Here is a 26,757-nt window from a genome sequence, read left to right on the forward strand (position 1 = left end):
TTATATGCAAATTATAATATGGATAGATTAATATCTTCTAATTTTTTTGTTGTTTACTAACATATGCTTTACAAATATCCTCTATTTTGATTGACCCATTCGCTTTGACCAACTCTACGCAATACTCATATTTAGAGGTATTTCGAACCTCTTTAGCACAACCCTAAAAAAAGACTATCAAATTTACTTTCCAAGCTTTCTTAATTTTCGTAAGCCTATAGGACAAAGAGGGGTAGCTCCAAGAATTATTTTTATACTATGATCTACATCCGATGCTAGAGGCAAACCATCTAGTAAATCACTTGGGAGAACATATTCAAGTTTATCCAATAATTCATCAAGGAAAAGTTTATGCATTTAGTAGATTATTCTCCTTTTTGAATAGCATGAAAAACAAAAGCATCATGAGAAATAAAGTCACAAAGAAAGGTTCATGTTCAAGTTGTTTGCAAAAGTTGTTCTAATCCCATTAAAAACAAATACGATGAGACTTTGTTATATCAATTTTCCCTTGATCTAGACGACCCTTCCCTCTTTTTCAAACATGATAGAGTTTCTTTATGAGGCCAACCCTGGGCTATATAGCCATTCCCTTCCTAGGACATCTTTCCTACCTACATGCATACTTTGGAAGTCTAAGGCATCTTTGTATCCTTGAATTTCTACACTTTGGCCTTATGGTAGTTGTAATTGATTAACTAATGATGGCTCAAGAAATTATGGGTGGCGTTATAATGAATCATCACACTTACTTTATGCCGTTGTATATTTTCATCCATCCTTACTAAGTCACGAGGTCCAAACGTGGGCTTCCACATTACCAATGGATAAGCAATGCACATCGATACTACACCCTTATGATACACCTCCCCCTCTTTATATTTTACTGCCCAATACCAATAGCGCTTGTGTCATATGCAATTGCTTTTGTTGAGGTTTATAAAAGCACACTTTTTGACTTTTCAAAAAAATCCCAAGTGAAATGCTCCTTACCCATGCATCTAAATCATAAGACTTGTTGAAAATCACTCTATGTCCTAGCAATTTAGCATTGTTCCTTAAGCCTCATCCATGACTTATAAGCTTTACTCCAAGACACGAACTAGCCTTGAGGACATGCTACTCTCATAGCATATTTCTTGGTCGATGTAAATCTTGCCATTTTTAAACAAATGTATTAGAGTTGGCAGTTTTATTTGTTTCTCTCTTCCCCATTAAATATTGTGGCTTTTTAAATTTCATGACGTTAGAGATTTCTCTTAAAGGGTAGGTACCCTCTACATGCACTAAAGAAGGTGTCATGATGACATTTTTAATAGTTAACTTAGGATTAGTTAATTTTTATACACGATTGGTAAGGTTTTCAAGTCTAGCTAGAATGATCATTCAAAATTTTATATTTCATAAAATGATAATTCATAGATTTCTATATTCAAGTTAAGTAAATTCCATATATAGAAATCAAGAATCTCCATAATCCAAAATCTCAGCACCTTCCTTCGCATTTTGGGATACATCCATGAATGCAGCCATATTTACTTCTCTCCCAATTATTTCTTTTCCTTACTTTCCTGCTTGACGCTCTCTTGATTCCTTTGTGCATCTGTGCTCTCCATATTGAGAACAAGGAAGTTTCCTTAAAGAAATAGTTGTCTTTTTGAAAAATGTTATTTTGAAAGGAAGATAATAGATGATTTTCCTTATTTTGTTTGTGGTTCTAGCTAGTTAAATTTATATGCCAACTTTTGAATAGATAAAGCTTACTTTTCAACTTGCTATATGTATATTTGATTTGACTCCCACTGTTAACATCCACAGAGTACAGTCGCCAAATGTAAGGTAATCAGTTATTAGAGGTGATCAGGCTTCATGATAGGGAGTTTGAGTCCCAAATATCCCAAGGTCAAGGATTGCAGGCAACGGACATAGGTTGTAGGTTCCAGCTGCAAGCTGCGGTTAAGTGTCTCGCGGGAGTCAAGCCGTAAGTAGCCCAAGATCGGCCTCGCTACTCTAGGTTTTGAGCCTCATACAAGGAGTTTGAACCCCAAATAGCTTAAGACTTGGAGGTGCAAGCTAACAAAAGCGCTATTTGGGAGCCGATTAGGAGTACCTCCTAACACCAGGCTTGTCCCAAGCGCTCTTATATGGTTAGCACAAGCGTTATTTCTGCTAGTAGGGAGAGATGGAAAGAATAGCAATATGCCTGGACACCCTACGAGCTCAAGAGCCTTTTAATGTAAAGAAAGGAAGAGTGCTAAAAGGAAAAGAGTTAGCCCTCCTTTCAAAAGGCGACATGTATAAAAGACCAAATGGTTGACTTTGGTCTTCATTGTTGTATGCACAAGTTAGGAATACAAGCTCCCTCTTCTCTTCCAAGAGTGTCTTTAGGTGTTATCTTATCTTCTTTGTAATGCCCTTGTGTTTGCCACTCCATCCCCCTTTACTCTCTTCTCTGCTCCCTCTCACTCCCTTCTCCCCTCTCCCCCTTTCTCTCTTTCTCTCATGGAAACACATTACGACAATTCAAAAGCTGCTTAAGTGACACATACATATGGCTCGTGCCTTGCATTGCTCTCACAAGGAGTAGCTTGGAGTGGAGGCTCCATTGACATCTCTTTAACATTCCCACGACATGTAAGTCACCGTCGAGACTACACACCCAATGATTCTTAAGCATTTTTAATCCTATTTTAGGATTTTTTTAACAAGTGGACCCGTAAATTTTCCTATATGTGCATTGAATTTAACAATGTCTGAAATGTTGTGGTAATTAATGATACAATAATCTAGTAAAACTCGACAAGGCCACTCATTGTAATTCAAACAAATATCTTGTTAGTGACCTACCCAATTGCCCATTTATTTGCATATCTTTGATTTTGATCGAGTATTTTTGTTCAATCTTTGTTATATCTCTCTTTTTAAAATCGAATTGTCTTGACATTTTGTTTAATGCAAGTCCAGCCTTCAAAGCAATCCATGTTTTAGTAAAGGCCTACTTAGAAATTATATAAGCTTTACTACCACATTTCGCAGGTTTGTGTTTAAAGGTCTTCAACAAATCCAAATGACAATCGTGGCATGCTTTAAATGAACTGAAATACTCATCAAACATGTCACAAAGATCACTACTATAGGTGGTGGTTTGAATAAAGACTAAACCCCTACAAGCAATCAACATAATTGTAATCAAGAGTACTTAAGAGCCAACACGTGTTAAGGTTGTCAATCTCCATTGGTGGTGTTAGTACATTGGTTTCACTAGGTAATAATGAATATGATGTCAATCACTATCAATTGTTTTGACCAACAATGCTTTTAAGTGGTCATGTATATAAAGCCCAAAGGACCTTGAAGATCGAAAAAAGTTTTGGTGTGAGAAATGGCTCCATTTTCTATTCGACTCTTGTAATTTGCATAAGGATTTGAAGAAAAGCGATCAAGGATTTAAATTAATTATTGTAGTGACTACTCAAAAGGTTGTGTTTGTCATTTTGCTTCTCACGACACGTCGTAAAGTTTGACTTAAAATAAAAGCCATGTCCTTTTACCCAAACCATGAGGGGCAAAAACGTGTCCATGATAAACCCCATAAAAATGGAAGCAACATACTCTTCCTATACATGATACTCTTTCACTGTAAGCTTAATTCTTTCTTCATATGGCTGTCGTAGTCTGTTACACATAAGTTTAAGAGCATGCACAAGCATGGGACCAAGGGAGGAAACACGCCTTAAGAGATGGATGTTGAGATTGTGGGTGCGCACATGTGGATGCAACTATGGGTACAAACTTGCAAGTGTAAGCCTATACATGATTTACTTGCATGAGTGCATGTAAGTGTACATGGGGTTGTGTAGGCGTGTGTCAAAGAAAGGGAGGCTTTACATGCTTACATAGGAACTTGTAGAAGCATGCGCATTAGGATGTGCACATGCATACAACACACAACCTTTGTATGTGGATGAATGTCATCTTCAACAAGAAATCAAAACCACTCTTTGCAATAACAACAAATAAGACAAAAGATTAAATGAGAAGGAAGGATATTGATCTTTAAAACTTTTATCCAGGGGCTTCATCCATAGCTGTGACATGATTAGAGTCACTCAAATGAGCCAATTTTGTAGAATCGGGTAACCAAAAGGCAAGCATAATTGATGCGCTTGCAAACATTGCACGTCGAGGAGCCCATTTTACAACAGCAGGAATGCCTGCATGATTTAACCAACATGCTACCTATAAAAGCAAAACCCACAAGATTGTTAGGCGCATGCACTTGAAAGTCTTTTTCATAGCATATTATGTGCAAACACTATTTTAATCAAGGGCAAGGACTCACCTCATGGCCTGAGATGGTGCTCCATACACGCAAGCTTCCATCACCTGAGCCTATAGAACACATGTTCATTTTGTTTGTTGATTAATTTTATAATAGTAAATACATAAAACTATGTCATAACAACTATCTATATATAGCTGCCCAATACTTATTACAAATCATCTTTTAAACGTTTCATATACTTCAAACATTTCAATGGTTGATCTTTCAAAACCCTACGATATGTCATAACTCCAAGCCTTCCCAAGAGCTTGACCAACGTGAAACACTGCCCATGTAATGTGCTAATACAAAAGGGCGAAAATTCAAAACATACAAAAAGGAGAGGAAAGCTTGAAAGATAGAAAAAGGATATGGAAATTACTAGAATAGTCAAATTGGATGAAAAAGCAAGAGACAGTGTACTCCACAAATGATGAACATGTCTTACAGCCCAAGGAGGAGATATTGCATGGCACCCTTAACACCAGTCTTTGTGAATCTCACATTTTAGGCCTAACTAGATCGCTGAATACTAGTTCTTCTTCACTTCGAGAAAGGAGAGGGCGCAATTTGCAACCCTCTAGCTCATTCTTACTATATGCTTGCATTCTCTTGTACAAGTGTTTCTAACAATTCTTTTACAATCTTGAAAAGTTCCACTTTTTTGGCTTCCGAGTAAGCAGCTAGCATTGAAGAGGGTTGCACCTCCTAGCTTGTCCCTTGTTATTTGTTTAACGTCCCCTTTATTTTCCTTCTTGATGACACATGTAGACGCTCTTGATTCCAACATATCTTTATACCTCTAGTAGGGCTTGCCACAACTCCACTTCATCAACTTCCCCTATTTCAGCTAGCCTCTCAAAGTCACCTTGCTTCTTGCTTTGAAGCTAATGAACTTCACCTCAATTGCCAGCTCAAGTCCAGAACATGGGCTTGTGAGCTCATGGAGAGGGAGAGCATCTCCTTATGAAATGCCAAAGTCTCCTAAGGGAGGCAGATAAGCTCTAAAATTGGGCAAGTTTTTTCCTAGATAGTATGGATGTAATTGGAGTTGGTTCCAGCTAGTAAGGCCTATAGCTTGTGGGTTGTAAGAATGGAGTGACAAGTGTGTGGCCTAGTTACATGACGCAATCTACCACTTCTCATGTTTAGGGTAGTGTGGGGAGGTGGTCATGTGTCATACAATGAGTAGTCCCACAATTCATGTGCTACACATCGTGTTACATGGTGCCATTATCGTGTGATGAGTGGTGCCACTTGTCAAGCCATGTGTCATTTTCATTAGTCTTTTCAAATCTCCACACTTCTCATGGTTTGTTTATTTAAACTCAATCTTGATTGATGCTAGACTTAGGTATACTAGCTTTTTGCTTTTGGATATATATACTTTCTGACACACTGCCCTGCTTTGCCTTGCTTAGATCCTTTTTATAATAACTAGTGAGCTGGTTACACAAAGATTCGACACTTTCATGATCTGTAAGAATTTCCAACCACAAACCATACAAATATTCCATCCATGACTTCAAGCCATAACTAGTGAAGAAGGGCTTCTCTAGTATCAAGCCTTAAACACAAGCAGTATCCCTGGTGATAGGTCTATCCTATGAACCTCTCCATTGATCCTTATATGCTTTGACAAATTAGCTTCAATAACTTGCAATCCCAGTGCATATCTGTTTACAATGGAGGTATTTCCATACATGCAAAAGCCATGCAACAGATGTCAGAGTGTCACTCTTCTCATGTTTCAATGTCAGAGAGCATACACTATCCCGAGCCAAAATGATGGGTTTCCATGGATCACACTAACACTCAAAGATCTCACTCCTCTCTTGTGCAGGCAGGTAAATATAGAGACACACTCAGATCTGGGAGAACGTGCACAAAAATAGGCAGCAAAAAGTATATCATATCATAACAAGGACAGATCAAAGTACAAAACTGTCCCGAAGCATGCACCATGTAGGCAGCCTAGTGCTGGCTACCTACACCCTTATGGATGCATCAAAGTGAGCACCACAAAGTGGACAACTGCTGGTATCTCTCCCCCAAGTCTGTGTGCCTTATGAGGCTGCAGTGGATTGTTGAGGGAGTGGGCAATGAGCCCTGTTTTTTGGTTGCCTAACTCTCCCCAACCTTTCTTTTTGTTGGCCACAGCCCTTGTAACAGCCCAACCAGGTCTGTATATTGGCCAACCTACGTCTGGAGATCTGGAGCACATCTGCCCTGGACACAGCTTCCATTTGGGCCTTTTCTCGTGTGGCCACACACTGCCAGCCTTAACAGCCCATGAGGGCTCTTGGACAGCCCCTCAAAGGGCTCTAATGTTAGGTATGCTATCCGCAAGAGATCCTTTATAGGTATGGCAGCCATTGGAGTTTTATCAAGCCATGGTTGCAAGACACAAGCTATTTCAAGCCTAGACTCCATGTTTGTGTTCCCGGAGGTGTGAATCAGGTGACTATTGCTCCTGCTGGACTGAAGTAGATACTCTGGTCTCTAATACCATGTCAGAATTAACAGCACTGATCTCGCTCCGCTCTTGTGCAAACAGATCTGGCTGAATACACAGCAAAGTAGGCAGCCAAAAAAAAAAATTTATCATGCTCCTCCAATTAGGGGAGACCTTTCTAAAGCACCACCAATGTCAAAGTTAAATTTAGTTTCTGCCACTCCTTCGATGGGCATGCACAAATGTCAATCTATAAAAAATGCTCTCATCTGAATTGACAAATTCTGACAAATTACAATGCTCCTTTCCTTTTAATTTTTCTGGTCATCTATAATTGTCACCCCTAACTGACCAACACCACCAAAATTGTTTGTGGGCTTTGTTTCAGCTGTTGATTACCTTTGTGGGTAATTCTACAAAAAAAGGCGAGCCTTTTTTCTAGCTTAGCTATTTTTGTCCACTAAACCTTATCCACGTAAATTTCTTGCAAGACACAATTCCAATGATAGGCCACTTTTAACCTTGCTAGCATATGGTGCTCACCCACCCTATCCTCAGTATATTCATGAAACAGAGGTGTCTAGTAGGAATGCAATAGCAATTAGTGTGCCTTCACCCTAAAGAAAGTATTTGCCCATCACCCTTTAAATATTAGCATATATCTGATATTGAAGACTAACAAAGTGATTCAATAGAAACATCTTCATCTGTGATAAATTCAGTAGCTTTCCTTCAAATATGCATCTTACAGCTTCATGAATCTTCAATAATAGAATCACCTAGCCAAGAAATTTCACAGTGAAATGAGAAACAAAGGTTACCTTCCATGGCTAGTACTACATCTACTTCATCACAGAATCTTATGTGAATCAAAGCTCACCATCCCTCACCTTGCTCTTCCTTTACCCCAAGGACTTGGCATCAAAATTCCATGCTAGCTTTTGCCCATAGTCTCAGCCCATTGTCAACTGCTCCAATATATTCCTTACAACCACCATCAGTGATGTAAAAATTTGGAGTGGTGGATTGTACCTCGATACATATGTTGATCTCAACCCAATACATGCTTGTCTGACAAAAGTTAACCTTGCAGGCATGAATTCCCTCATCAATTTGACCAATGTCAAACATTTCACTGAAAGTGTTTCAAGGTTCTGAAACGTAAGATCTCTGCGAAATGGCACTAAAACATCAAGGTGAAATGCCTGCTGCCTCAGAATTTCAGTTAAACGTTTCAAGATCCCCAAAACGTTTCATCATTTCACGAACCCAAAACATGTTTCTCAATGACTAAGCATTTGAGGGGTATTGTCATGCTCTACATTTGGAAAGCTCAAACAAAAAAGTTACTAATGGTCTTGAACACTCTAATACTACTTGAAGTGCCTAACTGGCTCTCTAATACCTTGCAAAACCTTAGGTCATAGTGCCAAAAATTAGGATCATAGTGCTCAAATCGATTTGAATTGAACAAGTATATCCTATACAACCACAACAATACCTGGTGTCAATAGGAGTTTAAGGCAAGCACCTTCTCTGACACCCAGAGGTTACTTGTGTTATTGTCTGTAGTGCCCGCATATATGAGGCACACTTAGTCCATTTTGTATTCGAAGCTCACTAGAAGAAGAAGAAGAAGAAGAAGAAGAAAAAGGCTATCTCCCTCTCTCTATGTGTTTTATTCATAAGAGAGCTTATACACACAAATACCTCACTTGAGATTGTTTTCAATCAAGGGTACTCCAAAAACTAAGGGCAACAACTGGAAGAAAAAAAAAACTAAAGGGAAAATGAAAGCTAAAAGGCAAGAAAACGGATTTCGACTGTTATAAGTATTACCTGATATAACAAATTGACCATCTGGACTAAAAGATGCCTCTAATACACCTCCCTCTGGGTTTGGCTCCAATGTAAATCCATGCAACTGCATGTTTTAACAATCACAATAAAGTCAGCAAATGTATCTTGTATAAAATGCCAATTATTAAATGCAACATGCCTCCTAAAACAATTAAGCCTACCTTCATGCTCCTTTGACCTGTCCATTTGTATGTAAAGGATTTAAATAAATTCCTTTGAGATTATAATCGCTTAGTATTGACCCTAGCATGTTAAACCCTTACTCAATAACGCACAAAGAATCCATACAAATTGCTGAGTTAAACATGCAAAAAGGTACATCAAATACAACCATTAGTAAGATTTTGCAGGATTAAGACAATAATGCACATGTTTCACCTATATCTAAAAATTGAGAAAATCTCCACATACAAAATTTATCATGCATTAGTAGTAGTCCAAGGCAAATGTAAGGAAATAACAGAAACTGTTAAAAATGTAAAAAACAAGACTCGCCAGAAATCCTCAAAAGACGCTTACATCAATCATTTTTAGAATCATGAAAGGTAGTCACAAGCCAAACTTATGTTAGATTGAATAGTCTTATAATTCTTTAAAATCAAAGCAAAAACAATGGGAATCGGGAATCATGCAGTTCACATGTATAAATTACACAAATTGTCATGGCTAAGAATTTTCCTTGTTAAAGTTTTCCTTACAGTTTCAATATCCCTGATGAGGATTTGGTCGCGGACTCTATGTGCACCCAAGTTGTAACAATGGGGTGAAGACTTTAACAAAGGCCCAACCCACAAGCAACCATGGTTAGGTGACCTATTCTAGTTAAGGAGAGCTCAAACCAATTCAATCAGAACCGGAGGTGTAATCAACATATTATCACTGCCACCAATATACACATCTTCGCCTACATGTCTCTCCAAGTGACACACAGAGCCGCTAGAGAGCCTAACATGGTACATGCCCAAATTAGGTGCATGTTTTTGGATGTGTGCTAGAAACTTCAAAACAACACAATCCCATAAGGTGGCATGGATTGAGGTTATAGGTGTGGGGCAACTTGCCAAGATGTGCACCGTTTTTGCACACTATTGATGCACTCTTTTACATATAGGAGGGTCCAGCCTACCTCTACATGGCCAGTTTTTATAACTTTGTATCTCACACATGTTTTAAAATTTTCATTTTTTGATCAAATTTCATGCACTTAGCAGTTAACTCCACTAGAGTAATGAAGACATGAATGGCAAAGCACTCTACTTGCAAAACCCAGAAATGCCTAGGTAGGTTTGCTAGACCAAACAATGAAGGGAACGATTTGGCCAAAGGACATGTCACATGTATCCACTTACTTTCAATGAAGGGGATAGGGGCTAATTGACGAAGGCCAGAGATGGCAGGAGAGGGGGAAGAGGAGAAGGGAGAGAAGGAGGAGAGAGAGAGATAGGAGGGAAAGGGATAGAGAGAGAGAGAGAGAGCTTTGGCCATGTCACATGTATCCACTTACTTTCAATGAAGGGGATAGGGGCTAATTGACGAAGGCCAGAGATGGCAGAAGAGGGGGAAGAGGAGAAGGGAGAGAAGGAGGAGAGAGAGAGATAGGAGGGAAAGGGATAGAGAGAGAGAGAGAGAGAGAGAGAGAGAGAGAGATTGGGGGAGAGAGTGTAGGTAGGACATAGGAGGAAGGAGTTGGGAATGATAGGATTAGATGTCACATCAAAAGGTGCTACAATTGAGTGGTGGATGGAGACTTATATAGTCCCTCCACATGTTGTAGAAAAGGGATATGGAAAGATTTGGAGGAGATAGAGAAGAAGAAGGGAGAGAAAGAAAAGAAAGAAAGAAAGAAAGAAATTTTATTAGAGTCTTCGGAAGACCGATGGGTCTATGAGACTGAAAGAAAACCTGATACAAATCACAGTAAGGGTGGAGCTACTAAACGAGCATCATCACCCGTGCTGAGTCCTAAGTCTGATTATACATAATCAAATACATCTGGGTGTGAATGAAAAGAAAAAAGACTAAAGCGGAGCGAAATCCTCCGTATGTCATGTCGCCTTGGCTGATGCATAGCCGGTGATGAGACGCTGGCGTCTGTCAAGGGGTGCCGTGCGTCTCGATCTCCTAGAGGGCGACCCTGCCTGATCCTCGAACTCCTTATGTATCCCTCGTCTCATCCCTGAGGGCTGACTCCCATGTGTAGCCACGGACTATCGGTAGTGGATGTTTTGGGCTCTGGTGCGTCTCCGTGTAAAAGACTATGTCTCGTCCTGTGTAAGATTCCGAGAAGTTCCCTGGGTCTGACAATAAGGTACCATTACAGTTTCAAATGGTGCAAGCTAGGGTCTCGGAAACCTGAGTCTCATAGGTCCCGTTCCCCTAGGGGGCACGGGTGGAAGCCGAACGGGTGCCAGTCAACAACCTACCATCTCAAACCACGGCCCATTTTCAATCCTTGCAGGCAACATCCCGCTGCTGGAGAAGAGCTCGTCGCTCCTCAATCTATAGCGGTGTCAAATCCTCATCCATAGACAGGGTGGGATGCTCTCGTAGAGCGGCTCAACGTCGGAGTGTCGCTAGTCGAGCATGTGAATCTTTGAAGCGGATGACTAGGGACTGCTCTCGGTTGGGGTCTCTCCCAACACACCATGCTTCCTCTATGCCGTGGTCGAAGACCCCCATGGTGGTGGTCACAAAGGTGATCGCCTCCTCCATGGGCGTCGTCGTGGTGCTGGTGTTGTCTCGTGTGATCCCTCGTATCCGGATGTTGAGGCCTTTGAAGCCCTCTGTTGCTGCTCCTGTATGACTGCTGAAACTGTTGCCTTTGCGAGCTCCCGTTTCACCACGTCCATTCAATTCCCATCCGGACCAGGATATCTTAGGTCCCTACCAGATGCTTGGGACTCCCTATTGGCTGAGATACACAGGATTCGGGCCCGTCAAGCAGATCTGACACATTACACTCAGGAGCAGGCTCGATACACCCAAGAGCAGGCCTGCATTATACACGAGCAGGACACCCTTATTCAGGGACTCAGACACGACATCACACAGCTCCGAGAGGAGGTCCCTGAGAGCAACGCCTGGAGGGACCCTAGTCACAGAGATGGAGGCACAGATAGCCACAATACAGTTAGCTATAGTAGAGATGACTAGATGGGATGAAGGTGGGCTGCTGAGGTTGTACTGATGGTAGGGACAACGTGATATGGACAGAGGAGTGGTGTGTAGGAGTAGCGAGGCCGGACGAGGCGATAAAGGGTGGCTGACTGAGAGGTAGAGGGGATACGAGGGAGAAGTACTGTGGAGCCGTGGTTGATGGGGCTAGTGATGGGGCTACTGGGGAGGAGGCCTGTGATGATGTAGGAGAGGGGGAGGGGAGAGGTGGCGTAGATGATGAGGCGAATGCGGATGATGGTGGCGAAGTGGTGGTGGTAATCATAGAGGTCGAGGCTGTGGTGAGCGGCATGGGCTTCGGGTGGGCTCCTTTCTTCTGGGCCGTGGGAAAAGGGGGAAGAGGAGGGACAAGAGAGAGAATGAGGTAGAAGAGAGAAAGAGAGAGAGAGAGAGAGAGAGAGAGAGAGAGAGAGAGAGTAGAGAGCAGGTAGCAGGAAGGAGGTGGAAGAGTAGATAGGATTAGATGTCACATCAAAAAGTACATAGTAGGGGGTGGATGGGAACTTATATAGTCCCTCCACATTTTCCACCTAAAGGGCCTCAAAAAGGACCTCTAACTTGGCCCCTTTTTCCCCTTCATTACAGCCACCCCTTCCCATAGAATTTTGCCCTCAAAATTTCTTAACATGGCTGTCCAAAAAGTGCAGCAAAACAGCAACTACTAATCAATCCAGTAAATGCTTTCTGGCTGCCATGAAGTTTCATCCTCAGGGAGTCCCTGCCACTTGATAAGATACTCTACGTAGGCCTTGTTTCGGAGCACATGGTCTGTGAAACCCACGATGCGCTCCGAGACATAGAGGATGTGGCCCTCTTCATCCATAGGTGGCAACTCAAGAAGAACATGGACATGCTGTCCAACATGTGGTTTCAGCAAAGACACATGGAAAACATCATGGATCTTGGAGGTACTGGGTAGCTCCAACTGATATGCTACCTCTCCCACCTTGCGGATGATCATGTAAGGACTGTAATACCTATGAGCAAGCTTTGTGTTGGTATTACCTTTCAGCGAGGCATAACGGTTCTTATGGAGATGCAAATGCACATAATCTCCCTCTTTGAAAGACAAATATCTCTTGCGTTCATCTGCGTATTTCTTTTGCTTGGTTTGGGCATCCTACATATTCTTTTTTGCCAATTGCAAAAGGGCATCCATCCTCTCCCAGTCATTCCGTGCTTGCTGATTTTTCACAACCATGTCAGCAATTGAAGAAGGCATCCCGACCTTGCATCCGTACATTGCTTCAAACGGGCTCATGCCAATAAAGAGATGCTTGGTACTGTTGTAGCAAACTTCAGCAAGTGCCAACCCTTTATCCCAAGACTAATGAGTATCATGACAAAAGTGCCTCAAATAAAGTGCCAACCCTTTATCCCAAGACTTCTTAGTGTCGTGACAAAAGTGCCTCAAATATTCCTCCACCCATTTGTTCACCCTTTCTGACTGTCCATCAATCTCAGAATGGTAAGCAGTGCTAGGTGTGAGTAAAGTACCCACTGCTGTAAATATCTCCTGCCAAAAGTGCCCATAACTTGTGCATCTCTGTCACTCACAATTTCCTGAGGGAAACCATGATGCTTAAAGACATGCTCAATGAATTGCCAAGCAACCTATGATGCTGAATACCGGGTCTTCGTGGGTATGAAATGGGCCTGCTTTGTCATTCTATCCCCCACAACAAAAATGTTGTCCCATCCCCTCTTTGTAGAAGGCAATCCTGTGATGAAATACATTGCTATGTTCGTCCATTTGCCTTCTAGAATGGATAATGGTTGCAAGAGACCTGCGGGTAATTTGCTGTCCACTTTATTTTGTTGGCAAGGCAAGCATTCAACCATGTATTTAACCACATCTCTCCACATGCCTTCCCAGGTAAAGTTCTTTCATATGTTTTAGTCATACCGCAAGTCTAGCCATAGGAGAGGAGTGCATTTCTTGCAAAACCAACTGGCGGTATTTTGAGTATGGCACTAAATAAATCCTGTCTTGGCACCACAACAGCCCATTATGCAATTTGAAATCCAGATGACCTTGACTAGAAGGCTTCTACAAATCTGAAAATATGGGAGCTGCCTTAGAATTCTGCATATACCTTCCTGAATGCCAGGATTCCACTCCTGATATAGGGTAGACATAGTAGACAAATTGCAAGCCGAGTGGGGGACAAGGCATCTGCAACCACATTTTCCTTCCTTTTTCTGTACTCCATGTCAAAATCATAGGATTGGACTGCAGCAAACCACCTCTTCTGCTTAAATATGCTACCCCCCTAAGATACTAACACATTCAATGTGTAGAGGGCATGCTCCTTCCTAAGCTGTGTCTGACTAAAGGTGTTCACTGACGGAGCCATAGAAACATGCAGCCCTGGCTGAGTCTGCCTTCTAAAGGCATTCCTCTAAAAAGATGGTGCAGTAAAAGCCTGAGAAGAGGGCTGACCTCTTTCCCAGCTGCCCATATAACCCAAAACTAGATCCAAGCACGCTCACGGGTACAGTACTGAATGAATGCATACCCAAAGGTCGGCCTAGTATAGACGGCCCAGCTTGCGTAGAAGGAGGAAACTATGAGCCAAAAGGTGACCTAGTATCTATCAAAGAAAGTGCTCTGTGACACAGAAAAAGCATCACCCAAATCAGTGTAATCCCCATGCTGGGATGCATGCTCGGCGTGCATCAGCCATAAACCCTCTGCATGCTTGAGAACTCATCATCGCTATCTTACTGATCCCCATGCTAGGGTGCGGGCTGCTTACCCTTATACTGAATAGCAATGGCAGATGTGATCTGCTGTCCCATCTGGTATCCTGCATAGCCATGGCTGTGGTAAGCTACTCGCTGTACTCCTGCCCTATCTGGCAGAAAGCACCCTGGACAATAGAGGAAAGGGCATCCAAAAACTGTGTCTGTGCTGCCTGTGCTTCCCAGGATGCAGGAGAGAGAGGCTGAGTGGAAGGAACCTCTGTAACACCAGTGGATGCAACCACTGTGGCAGGCACTTGCTCATACTGAGTAGCCTCATCACTATCATGCAATATATCAGGAGGGGCACACTTCGATGGCATGGTGACTGGCCTTGGAGAGAGGAGCTCAAATGTAGGCAAAGAGACATGGACAGCAATTCCTTGCTGTAATGAACACCTTAGATAGTGTGTGGAACCACAATGGAGAGGCTCAAGAGAAAGTTCATCAAAGAAGCTCCAACACAAAATAGGGCTGTGGAAAGCCCTTAAAGAGGCCGGAAAATTATGAGTTTTTGACTTTTTTTTCGGCCGGGGGGGGGGGGGGGGGGAGGGGGAGGGGGGCTAGGTTACCTAGGACAGTCAGTCCACTGACCTAAAGACCTCTAGGATAGTTAGAACAGGTAGTTAGTCTAACCTAACCTAGCCATGACTTAATCTCACCCTAGAGAAGTTGAGCTAACCTAACCCCAACTAACTAACTTGACCCAAATTAACTAGGCCTAACCAAACCTAAACCACACCCTACCTACTAACCTAACCAACCAAACTAACCCCATGTTAGTCTAACCTAGGAAACAAATCTTGTAGGCTAAGGTTTGTAGGGCGGGGAGAAAAAACAAAAAAAGGAAAGCGGTGAGGGCATCTGTAGGGCGGCGCACGAGCACGGGCAGGAGCGGCGGCAAGGACGTTGCACGGGCGGCGACGAGGGCAATCACGTAGTAGGCGATGGCCAGGGATCAATTGGCTCGACGGGAGATCACACAGCAAGCGACGAACAAGGGTTGACTAACTCGACGGGCGGCCGGCTCGACTATCACAAGCAGACGGAAGGCATCACGTACTCCCTAAAAATGGAAGGCTGGTTTTAGTTCGGTTCCTCTAGTCCGGTCCAAACCGTCTACAATGCCAACATCCCATCGTTGATGCTTTTGTCGCTGTGTGTATTGGTCACTACAAAAGGAGCAAGGAAATAAAGGTGCCAGAACTATGCTCTTATACAATGCAATGAAGGGGATAGGGACTAAGTGGTGAAGGCCAGAGATGGCAAGAGAGGGGGAGAGGGGAGAAGAAGGAGGAGAGAGAGAGATAGGAGGGAAAGGGGTAGAGGGAGAGGAAGAGGAAGAGGAAGAGGAAGAGGAAGAGAGAGAGACAGAGAGAGAGAATAGGCAGCATGTAGGAGGAAGGAGGTGGGAGTGATAGGATTAGATGTCACATCAAAAGGTGCTACAATGAGTGGTGGATGGAGACTTACATAGTCAATCCACATGTCCCACCTAAAATCCCTCTAAAAGGCCTCTAAATTCGACCATTTCCCCCCCTTCATTACATTACTATTCTGGCTGCTGGAGTAATGCATCCACTACTATCCTGGCCTAGTGGAGTAATGCTTAACAAGAAGGGACAAAACTTATTCTACTTGTTTTAAAGGTTCAACTTTCAATAATTCAGAGATGCTATTTTGGACTTTAGTTTGTCGTAACTTGTGAAAAGACAAAGGACAGATAACTCCTATCCCTTCCAAAAATATTCATAAAACTCAAAGGTATGCTTAATTCATTACCGAAAATTCACTTGAAGTCAACCATAGCTATGGTGCCATTTCGACCCCAGGTCAGACCAACTAGGACGCAGTCACCGAGCATCGAGCATGGATAGCAAGAGTGGCAGTCGAGCACCGTTTTGTAGTAATGGGTGCAGATTATTCCAGGGTATCGACCTATAGGTGAGTAGCAGTGAGCACACCGAGCAGGTGCTAAAATGAAAGGCGGTTCATAGTTAGAAACTAAGTTGTAACAGAAGGACAAGAGAGCAGTGTGCCAAGTTCTCTTCCTCCAAGTTAGGGAGTGTTCATTGCAAGTTGAGGTGGCTTGGTTGTACACAGTGATTCTGATTCATTGAATGAGCAATGGTCTCTCTTTTTGGTTTTACTTGTTGCGTTCTCTTTGTCGCTTTCCAAAGAAATTGCCCTAGCTTTTGTGTGAACTTCTCCAAATGCTGAGAATCCGAGTCAAACTCATCTTTAGTTGCTTACTTTTGCCCACACTACCCAATGCTTATGCATGGTCTTGCTATTCCTTTAAGCTGTCCTTTAGTTGTTGATTGTTGTCCTTCCTCCCTTGGTGCTTCCTAAAATTGCCCATCATGTTACAACAAACACGTGATAAATTATGAACCAAAATTTCTACTTTTAACAAGACTATGACATGGATTGAGCCAGTAATTACAGCATCTATTTGGGAATCTGAATCCAGAAAAAGAATTTTCTGCCTCCAGAAAATTAAGAACGTAGTCAACACTCACTCTCCACTCCCCTTTTTTATCCTCGTTCACCTCTATTTGAGCCCCGGTACGGTAATCGATACTACATGACCATATTAATTTAAAACTTCCTCACAGACAGTTTTTCTTTTATTTCCAAAACACAATTCATTCCTTAGATGTTGGAAGGAAAAAATGGTTTTGGATCTCCCTATTTGCCTTTTCATCAAGCTATGCAGCTTGATCAAAAAACTATTGTGATACTCAAGAAGAAGCAATTCCAATGTATGCATATACGTAAAGAAAAAATATGCATAGCCTCACATAGTTGCAAAATTTCTGTCCATAGGGCTGCAACAAAGTGCTATCATGACACCATTGTTAAGAGACTTTAAACAGCTTCAATTGCAACGAAAAATTATTTTACATTAATAATTTTACAAGCTTTCACATAAGACCTGATGCATGCATGGGCATCCTTCAGCAAACTTGAGTTACACATCTCAATTCTGGAAAGGAAGAACATTCCGGCTTTCCTTAAGGTCCTAGAATACAAGAGTGGTGCCTCACCTTCTTGCCACTATACGCATCAAGTACATACACATGGCTGCTTGTAGTAGATAAGAGCATCATTTTCCCATCATTACTAAATTTCATCCCTGAGACCTCCGCAGTATCACCGCCTACAAGAAATGTGTCAAAAGGTCCCTGATATTGAAAATTACATCAGAGCTATATTAGTATTGTTTTGGTAACTATATAATCATCATACACACAATGAAAAATACTACAAATTGCAAAAACTATGACAGAAAAGGAGACCTTGTCATATGATCTAGCATCAAAAAGTTTGATAGCTCCCCCCTCCATAGCTACTGCAAATACCAAACCCTGTTGATCATAAGCCACCGATGGTCTTCCACGAACCCGAAGCAGGCCCTGCTAAGCACACTTTCACGGTGAGATTTAAAAGGCAGGTGTTTCAACTTAGTGTCAAACAATGAACACCTTCTTAGACTTTCTAGCTAAGCAATCTACCTTTGATTACTTTGAATGAAAAAACTGTGAAAGCAATTTTCATTGTATGGTTCAAAGCAGCATTAAGTGAAAATGGATGCCCTTAAGAATAGAAGATGACCTACACATCTACCTTACCTGGCAAGCATTATCCCGCAAATCCCATAAACGTACAGTATGATCTAACGAGCCCGACATGAAGCAGTCATTTTTCGGAGACATGCAAAGTGAGACAACCCTGTTCAATGTTTCAGAAACACCTTAGCTAGTCCACAATATCCAAGTTTAAGGAATCAGACGAATGAAAAGTGTATAGAACACCCCAAAATTGCTAGCAACCACTCTTCTAGGATCCAATGCCAATAATTAGGCCAACTAGGAAAAATAGTTTCATCATGTATAGAGACCACACTAGTACCTGTCATGATGGCCTTTAAAATACCGCAAATACCGATTGTCATACAATGAAAGGTACCGCAAGGAATCTGATTGCAAGAAGTATACAAAACATCAATTGAAGATTTAGCCACTCGATAAATCCAACTTTGTGGTGGGAATCCAATATTAATCTTCCTTACATACCATCCCAGTCATTCTTAGAAGCATACAAAACTGCACTTGTATGATGTGTGAAACAGATCTGACTCACTCCGTACTTTTTACTGTGTACCATCTTCAGAAGCCTGAAAACCCAAGGAATTAGATTACATAGCATAAGACCAACTAATTGCTTCTACTATGCGAAGATTGCAACCTCCTTATCTTAAAATAAAGAGCTGCTATGGAATTAAACTATAAACACAACAACTAAGTTGATGAGACAGGCTGAAGAGCTTGATGAAGCATTAAAATATAAGGTAGGGAAATCACACAGTACGTTGCATTTGCTGTATCATACAGACGAATAGATTCGTCCTCACTAGCTGTCACTAAAAAGTCCTCTGTCCGATGAAAATCCATTGAGTTGATTTTCCCTGTCTGCAGTAATTGGAATGAAAACATTGGAATTGGAAATCTGGAGGTGAGATAAATCATCAAACATGCCAAAACTCATCAACTCAAAAGAATAGAAGATAGTGCATTTTCTAATCTCACAAATAGTCATTCCAATATTACAACCCTTCAACTTCATTTGAATACCAGGGACTAACATACATTCCACCTGAGCAACAGTGGGAGTAACCATAAGTTCTCACACATGCTTGATATACTATACACACGTAAGCATACATTTGTACAAAGGTGTTCATGCTAAGTTTATGGCAATGCTCCAGAGACTTGTTCATTATGAAGTTAGCACTTGGGAGAAGGCAAATTAAACATCCTTTGCAAAAAGATATGGCACCAAACATAAAAGAATCATTAAAAAACACTTGCTGGTCTCAATTGTGAACGAAATCCTAACTGGGTAAAATGTGCATGTCTGTTATTACAGGTGAAATCTATATCCATCACCACTAACTTCATCATCATTGTGTGGGCTAAAGATTGCTTTCGCATATATTTACATAAAGGTTTTTATACTCAGTTATGCTCAAGCAATGTGGGGATTGACACCCTCATAATGAAGGCTAGCAACTTAATTCAAAATCGTACTGCATCCTTTTCTTTCCAAGCTACAAATGTTCCTGATGGCAATAACTTTCTCCAAAATTAATCCACACCTCTTCATCTAAGCTATGAATGCCCGTGAAGGCCAGATTATTTCATTCCCGATAGACCAATAAACGTAGAAGGAACCTTGTAACCAATCCAAACACCTTCACAGAACCTTCGCCATAGTATAGAGGAGGAAAGGTAGGAGAAACAGCACACGCAACACTAGGGCCAGAAATACGGGCTGGACCCCCCCCAGGCATTTGTTAGTGTAGCAAGATGCAACTGGTTACAAGAGAGCTCAAGACTAGAGACCTTATACTCAATACATGCTCAAGCAAGCAATTGGGCACACACACCGTTAATTTATAGACTGGGGCCAACCCCAAGAGTTTCTCCATAAAGCAGCTTTCCACGAAAGCTAGGTGCCCAATAGCTTTTCCTTAAAGCAGCTTTTGATTTTACAACTTCCTAGAATTGTAGCCTTTGTTTTTAATCTTTAGGTCCCGGCAAAAACTAGAAGCCCCACTTTTTGCTAAAAACTCCTTTCCTGATCTCTAGATCCTTCCAAAATCTGGTTGCCCCACTTTTGGTGCTTTTCTTGGGCTGGGCCTCACTAAAATATCCGGGTGGGTGCCACACCTCTCTTGCATCCTGCAATAAAACAAATAACTTTGGCCAACATTTACCCGTTAACGGTTAGTCTATGCATGCATATTAGTGCCCTGTGACCAATCCTGGTCCTTTGTGAGCGTCCCCACAAAACAATAAAATAAACTTGGTTGACCGTAGTCAACCCTCTTTGACCGAAGTCAGAGTCAAACCTTTTTCTTGACCGTAGTCAGTTCTTTGCCTTGGTGGACCATGTCCAACCCTTGTTTGATTGAAGTTGAACCTCTTAGCTCTTGTTGACCAGAGTCAACTTGCTTTGACCGAAGTCAAGTCTTTCAGACCGAAGTCCAACACTAGAATATGTATTTTATTTTCTTTTATTTCTTGGAAAATCACATAAAATACAACTTTGTGGCATCCCCTCGGCTTCTAATCAGTTGACCTTAACTGAAAAGCCTCTTTGTAAAGTTGCAAAATCTGATGGTAGTTAGAGAAGAACTCTTCATCTACCCACTTGGCATCAAGTGCCAAATAATTCTTGAACTTTACAAGATACCTGCGGATAATCTTTCCCTTGTGTCTTTGCTTATGTGTATGATAGACAATCTATTTTGGCTGGAGGATTTCATCCATCTCTTCTACTTCAAGTGAATCAATTTGTAGGCTTCGGCCCTTGGTACTTCTTAAGAAGACTCACATGAAAGGCGCAAATCTTCCAATGCTCAAGTAGCTCTAAACGAAAAGCAACCTCATTAACTTCATCTTTTACCCTAAATGGTCCATAATACCATGTTGAGAGCTTAGGGTATACTTTTTCCTTGCCTTCATCTTGCGAAGCCTAGCCTTTTCAAACTTGAGTTACACCCAATCTCCATGCTATAGGTTGAGTTCCCTCCTGTGCTTATCTGCAGCCTTCTTATGCTTTGCAATTGACCTTTCAATGGCTGTCCTCACTTGAGCAAAGGCAGTGTCAAGATCTCGGACATATTGATCGCAATAATCTCAACTTTAGTCCTCAGAATGGGAGCTAGGATGACTTTTCCATAAATGACCTCAAAAGGGGCCTTGCTTGTGGAGCTGTGAACGGTGTTGTTATACGCAAACTCGACCAAAGGTAGATACTTTTCCCATTGTGTCTTTTGCTCAGCCACATAACACTTTAGAAGATCCAAAACTGTAGAATTTGCATTCTTACCTTGACCATCCATCTGCAAGTGGAACGAGGAAGAAAAATCCAGCTTTGTTCCCATGTTATCAAAGAGAGCTCGCCAAAAGTGACTGGTCATCCTTGGATCTCTATCACTTACAATAGAGTTGCGCATCCCATGGTGCTTGAAGATTTGTGCTATATAGATTCGTGCCATGTGGTTTGCCTTTATTGTCTTCTTCACCGGAATGAAATGTGCTTGTTTAATTAACTTGTCTATGATGGTCCAGATACCGTCATTCCCTTGCCTTGACTGTGGAAGGTCAAAAATGAAATCCATTGCAATACTGTCCCAAGGTGCCGTAGGCACTGGAAGGGGAAGTAACAATCCTGGGGTTTTGTGCCTATCATACTTTACTTTCTAGCAAATAAGACATTCTGTAACATACCGTTGGATATCCTTCCTCATGCCAAGCCAAAAGAAATACCTTTCACTTGCTTCTAGTCATACCTCGGTGCCCTGCATAAGGTGGTGCATGTGACTCTTCCATAATTAATGATACACATATCCCTCATCACAAACAACTAGTCATTCTTCAAATGATATTCATCTTTCAAAGAGTATTGGCTGGAAGATTGTCCTTGCTGGATATTCTACATGATCTCTCCAAACTCAGAATCCTGTGTAAGTACTGCTCTTTCATCTCCTCAAGGCCTCTATGATGGACTACTGTAACATTGTTAACTTGAGGCCTTCTAGACAGGGCATCAGCTACCCTATTCTATGCTCCAGGAGTATATACAATCTGAAAATGAAACATGGACAGAAAATTGGCCCATCTTAAATGCTTTTTTGAGAGTTTGGTTTAAGTCAAGAAATACCGTAAACTTTGGTGATCCGTCTTGGCTGTGAAATCAGCCCCTATAAGATAATGCTTCCACATAGTTAAGGCATGTATCACTGCAAGCATTTCCCTTTCATAAATTCCCATATGCCTTTCAGCATCTTTCAGCGTCCTACTTTCATATGCTCCATCTTGATGAAGGGCAGCTCCAATACACTCTCCACATGCGTCACAGTCCACATCAAAAGGTTTATACAAATCAAGCACAATCAGAACGGGCTGCGTGGTCAATTTTTCCTTGAGTAGCTCTAATACCACTGTAACCAATCCAAACACCTTCACAAAACCTTCACCATAGAATAGAGGAGGAAAGGTAGGAGAGAGAGCACACACGACACTAGGGCCCAAAAATAAGGGCTGGAACCCCTCCAGGGCTTTTATTACTTTTGCAAGATGCAATTGGTTACAAGAGAGCTCAAGACTGGAGAGCTTGGACTCAATACATGCTCAAGTGAGCAACTGGGCACACAAGCCATTAATTTATAGATTGGGACCAACCCCTGGAGCTTTTGGCATAAAGCAACTTTCCCAAAAAGCTAGGTGCCCAATCGCTTTTCCTGAAAGCAGCTTTTGATTTAGAACTTTCTAGAATTGTAGCCTTTTTTTTAAATCCTTGTGTCCCAGCAAAAACTAGGTGCCCCACTTTTTGCTAAAAATTGCTTTCTTGATCTCTACATCCTTCCGAAAGCTGTTCGCCCCACTTTTGGTGCTTTTCTTGGGCTGGGTCTCATTAAAATATTTAGGCCACCCCTCTCTTGCATCCTGGAATAAAACAAATAACTTTGGCCAGCATTTACCTATTAACGGTTAGTCTATGCATGCATACTAGTGCCCTATGACCAATCCTAGTCCTTTGTGAGCGTCCCCACATGGCACATAAAACAATAAAATAAACTTGGTTGACCACAGTCAACCCTCTTTGACCGAAGTCAGAGTCAAACCTTTTTCTTGACCGTAGTCTGTTCTTTGGCTTGGTGGGCCATGTCCAACCCTTGTTTGGCTCTTGGCTCTTGTTGAGCAGGAGTCAACCTTCTTTGACCGAAGTCAACTCTTTTAGACCGAAGTCCAACATTGGAATATTTATTTTATTGTATTTTATTTCTAGGGAAAACACAGAAAATACAACTTGGAACAAATATTTAATGAGTGGAAATTTGCATGTGTAAATAGCTAAGATGCAAAATACATGGACTTGAAACCAATACCTCCAACATGCATACTGAATTTGCATAACACATTTCCACTTACATGAAAGAGCATGCACAAAGTGAATTACACATCAGTCAGCAATCTCTTGTTGGATTAGGATTGGTCACCTCCCCACCTGTGAGCCCCTAAATGAGGAGTGCATCGGGGAAGTGGAAAGGGATAGATTTGGGGCTGCCACATGGGCAGCAACCAGGCTGCCTTGTTGGCAGCACAAGGAGAAAAATACCTGGAGGTTTGGGTGCATGGAGGGCAGCAATGGTACAGAACAGCCATGTGGCTGCCAACAACTGGCAGGACCATATCTGCACAGGAAAACAGGGTACGAAACTGGCAGCGATGACATCACCTGCGGTATGGACCTGCATCAGCTGTTCAGGACACATGTATTTGGGCATTGGAGCAGGGTGGTTTAAGGCTGGAAAGGCCTGGGCCAGTGGCAGCCTGCCACGTGGCCAGGCTGGGGCAGCCAGCCCTCAATTAATGTGTCCCCAGCAGGGGTTTTATGGGGAGCAGCAGAATCGTGTGGGGGGCTGATTGGGTCGGCCCATTCCCCCTACCCAGTCGGCCTGTTCAAAAGGGGGTCTCAGCCCCTCATATCTCATCACTTGGAGCAGCCTTTAGAGAAGACCCTCTCTTGGGCCTCTATTCAGGAGGTGAAGAAGGGACAAAGGTGCTGCAGACTAAGCTTGAAGTGCTGCCCACCTAGGCTGATTATCCAGGCAGTAAGGTGGACGGATCACTGGACATTGAGTCTACGTAAGCTTAAAGGAGCACACGGCTCAAAGATCTAGAAGGGCCAAGGTGATAGTAGTACAGCTTTTGGTAAGGACTGAGGACCATGGTTTAGTGGGACTCAGGCCTCTTGTCTATTTTATCCATTTTTGGACGGAAATATACTTTTGTTGGTGCTATCTCTCTCTTGGATTTCTATCTATTTACAGGCTTGCACACTCACTTATGGTTGTGAAGCACACACAAGTAAAAAAGTTTGATTCCGTAGTGAAACACTTCCGCGTGTAATTCCTGGGGACGCTCTATCAGTCTTCCGCTGCGGGATACCCTCGGTAGGGATTTCATTTCTAACATCTCTTCATCGAAGCTTTTCTTGCAAAGGAAATGTTAATTGCTCGTCCCTTCCAACTAAGGATCATTAGCAAAAGTGCTTATAATGGTCATCGCTAATAGAATAAATTCTTATAATATCAACCTGGACAAATATCATATAAAGTGAAACTTGCATGCTCATAAAAATAAAGTAAAATGCATGTTGTTACAAATCAATATCTCTGATGTGGGAAATGCAGGTTCAGAAACAAACACATTCGAAATGCATGGGATGAAAATCATCCTCGCTATAATTTTGCATTCCCAAAATGGAGACATCAAAGAACTAATGGGCTTATGTTATTGAAGGGGGAAAACAACTGACATAGGGGTAAAGTCAGACGTTTTTTCCTTGCAAACATGAAAATTTAACACTGCAGGACACAATAAATGAGAAGGACAAAGAAAAGAAGGGAGTCAGGAGGGGGACAATTAGGGAGCACTGCAGGTCTTGAGGCTTGGGTGCTAATTCAAACGAGGGGCAGGGCTCTATGATGTTTTCCGGATGTTTTTTCTGAGACCGTACACAATGGGGAACATGCACTAGTTCTACTGTATTTCCCCCATGACATAGGGCCATTAGGGTGGTTTTTCACAAAGCCCTAAAGTGTCCTAAGGGGTCTGAAGTCGTCAAGTTTAGGACAGTCTTTCATAGGACTGATCTAAGTCTTTGCATAGGACAGGTCTCGCACATTGTCCTCAGAGTGTTCTGTGTCTCTCTTGAGTCCTTAAAAAGCTCAAAGTCGCCTACAGAGCCAATTGATACAAGTCTTTGCATAGGACTTGTCTACTGCGTCTCTATTGATTTCTTGAAGCTCAAATTCATGGTCTAACTTATGACCATGCTTTGCCTATGACTCTCACAATTATGGCCAATTGGAAGGGAAATCCATCTTTGCAATGGAGTCATAGAATAGGTCCAATATGGCTGTCTTCAAAATAGCTAACCTCTTTTTCCAGAGAAAAACAGCTAACCTTTTAATACCACTGGTTTGTGTATCCACAATATCGGGGAGCGTTGGAAAAACCACAGCAAAGATACAGGATTGACACAGCTCTCTCAAGTCAATCCAAAGAAAGGAAGGAGCTTCGTCTGCTAGAATGCTTCAAAGAAAGGATGGAGCTTTGTTTAGTGTATTGCACGGGATGCCTGAGCCATGAAGCAGCAAGAAAATGGGAGCTGCTATGATGCGTAACAACCACAGTTCATTGAGAATTCATAAAGGTCTAGAAAAGATTTCCCGTCCGAAACCACTTTTTAGCTTGTAAGGATACTTGAAATGAAGTTACAGCACTTCACTGATGCAGAGAAGGTAAGATCTCCCACCCTATGATTTAGTAAAGGATGACAATTGTCCGACACATCTTTATGCCGACATCCAAGGTTACATATCACAACGCATTTTAGGATTCCTTCTCCCACCGTGAGATTTTACTTGGAATTTTAGTGTCTAAGACCCTACTGTTTCCCTAGTCTTTACTTCTTTTTTTTAATCCTTATTCTGCTACGCTCAGCAGAAGAAAGGGCAGGAGGAGGTAAGGTTCCTTCTCCCACCATGCGAATTAATTCAAAATTTCGAAAAACAAGACGCTCGCCTTTCAGCGTTCTGAGCTTCCCTCAACTAATCTCAGCCCTGTTCTGTTAGCTTTCTGCAGTTAAACTGCTGCGCGGACACAACAGGGGGAGACTATTACTGGCTGACAAAGTAAAAGTGAAAGATTCTCCTGTTTGGGAGAGGATAGGAAGGGAGGGCGTGTACGTAGTCTTTGAAGACAGCACCAACGGCCATTCTGTTGACGAGGGGTTCGCTAAGCGATCTGAGCTCGGAATGTCCGTATCCAGCGTGATTGCTGGTCTCCATGGGAAAACCTGCGTCAAGCTTAGCAAACTGGATTGAGCTCAATTTTCAAGTTTATTAGGGCTCTCGCTTATATTCAAATCAAATCACCCTTTTGCCCTTTATACATCGGTTTTTTGGGCCTGCCGCCATTTATAATTTTATTAGATTTAAGATATAAGATGTTTTCCTTTTCCAAGTTGCAATGCACGCACAAGGAAAACTTTCACATTCATGCTACTAGTTCAACTTGCACAAACAAACAACGCATGTGGAGTTACCAAAAGCTCT

At 42.0% G+C, this 26,757-nt stretch overlaps 1 protein-coding gene across 1 annotated transcript; it reads right to left on the reverse strand.

Annotated features, from left to right (window-relative positions):
- Positions 1-3,701: 3,701 nt before the first annotated feature.
- LOC147903862 (Transducin/WD40 repeat-like superfamily protein) lies at positions 3,702-26,563 on the reverse strand. The gene is made up of 10 exons (XM_087372604.1): positions 26,389-26,563; positions 18,933-19,033; positions 18,638-18,738; positions 18,474-18,540; positions 18,194-18,293; positions 17,861-17,977; positions 17,609-17,746; positions 8,619-8,703; positions 4,343-4,392; positions 3,702-4,239 (listed from the first exon to the last, which is right to left on the reverse strand). Exons 1-10 carry the CDS (start codon positions 26,488-26,490, stop codon positions 4,066-4,068), a joined length of 1,035 nt encoding a protein of 344 aa, XP_087228730.1. The 5' UTR covers positions 26,491-26,563; the 3' UTR covers positions 3,702-4,065.
- Positions 26,564-26,757: the final 194 nt, after the last annotated feature.

Source organism: Dipteris shenzhenensis, chromosome 3 (assembly GCF_047967505.1).
Source record: "Dipteris shenzhenensis isolate YYH24624 ecotype China chromosome 3, Dip_SZ_1.0, whole genome shotgun sequence".
In the NCBI taxonomy this organism is placed as follows: domain Eukaryota; kingdom Viridiplantae; phylum Streptophyta; class Polypodiopsida; order Gleicheniales; family Dipteridaceae; genus Dipteris; species Dipteris shenzhenensis.

Bases quoted from the DNA above. Each gene is read 5' to 3' on its own strand.
- LOC147903862 (XM_087372604.1), bottom strand. From the start codon at position 26,490: ATGGAGACCAGCAATCACGCTGGATACGGACATTCCGAGCTCAGATCG. The intron at 17,978-18,193 runs GTAAGGTAGATG...TGTGCTTAGCAG, and splicing joins TGCGGGATAATGCTTGCCAG to GGCCTGCTTCGGGTTCGTGG. The intron at 4,393-8,618 runs GTAATACTTATA...TGTGTTCTATAG, and splicing joins TGGTCAATTTGTTATATCAG to GCTCAGGTGATGGAAGCTTG.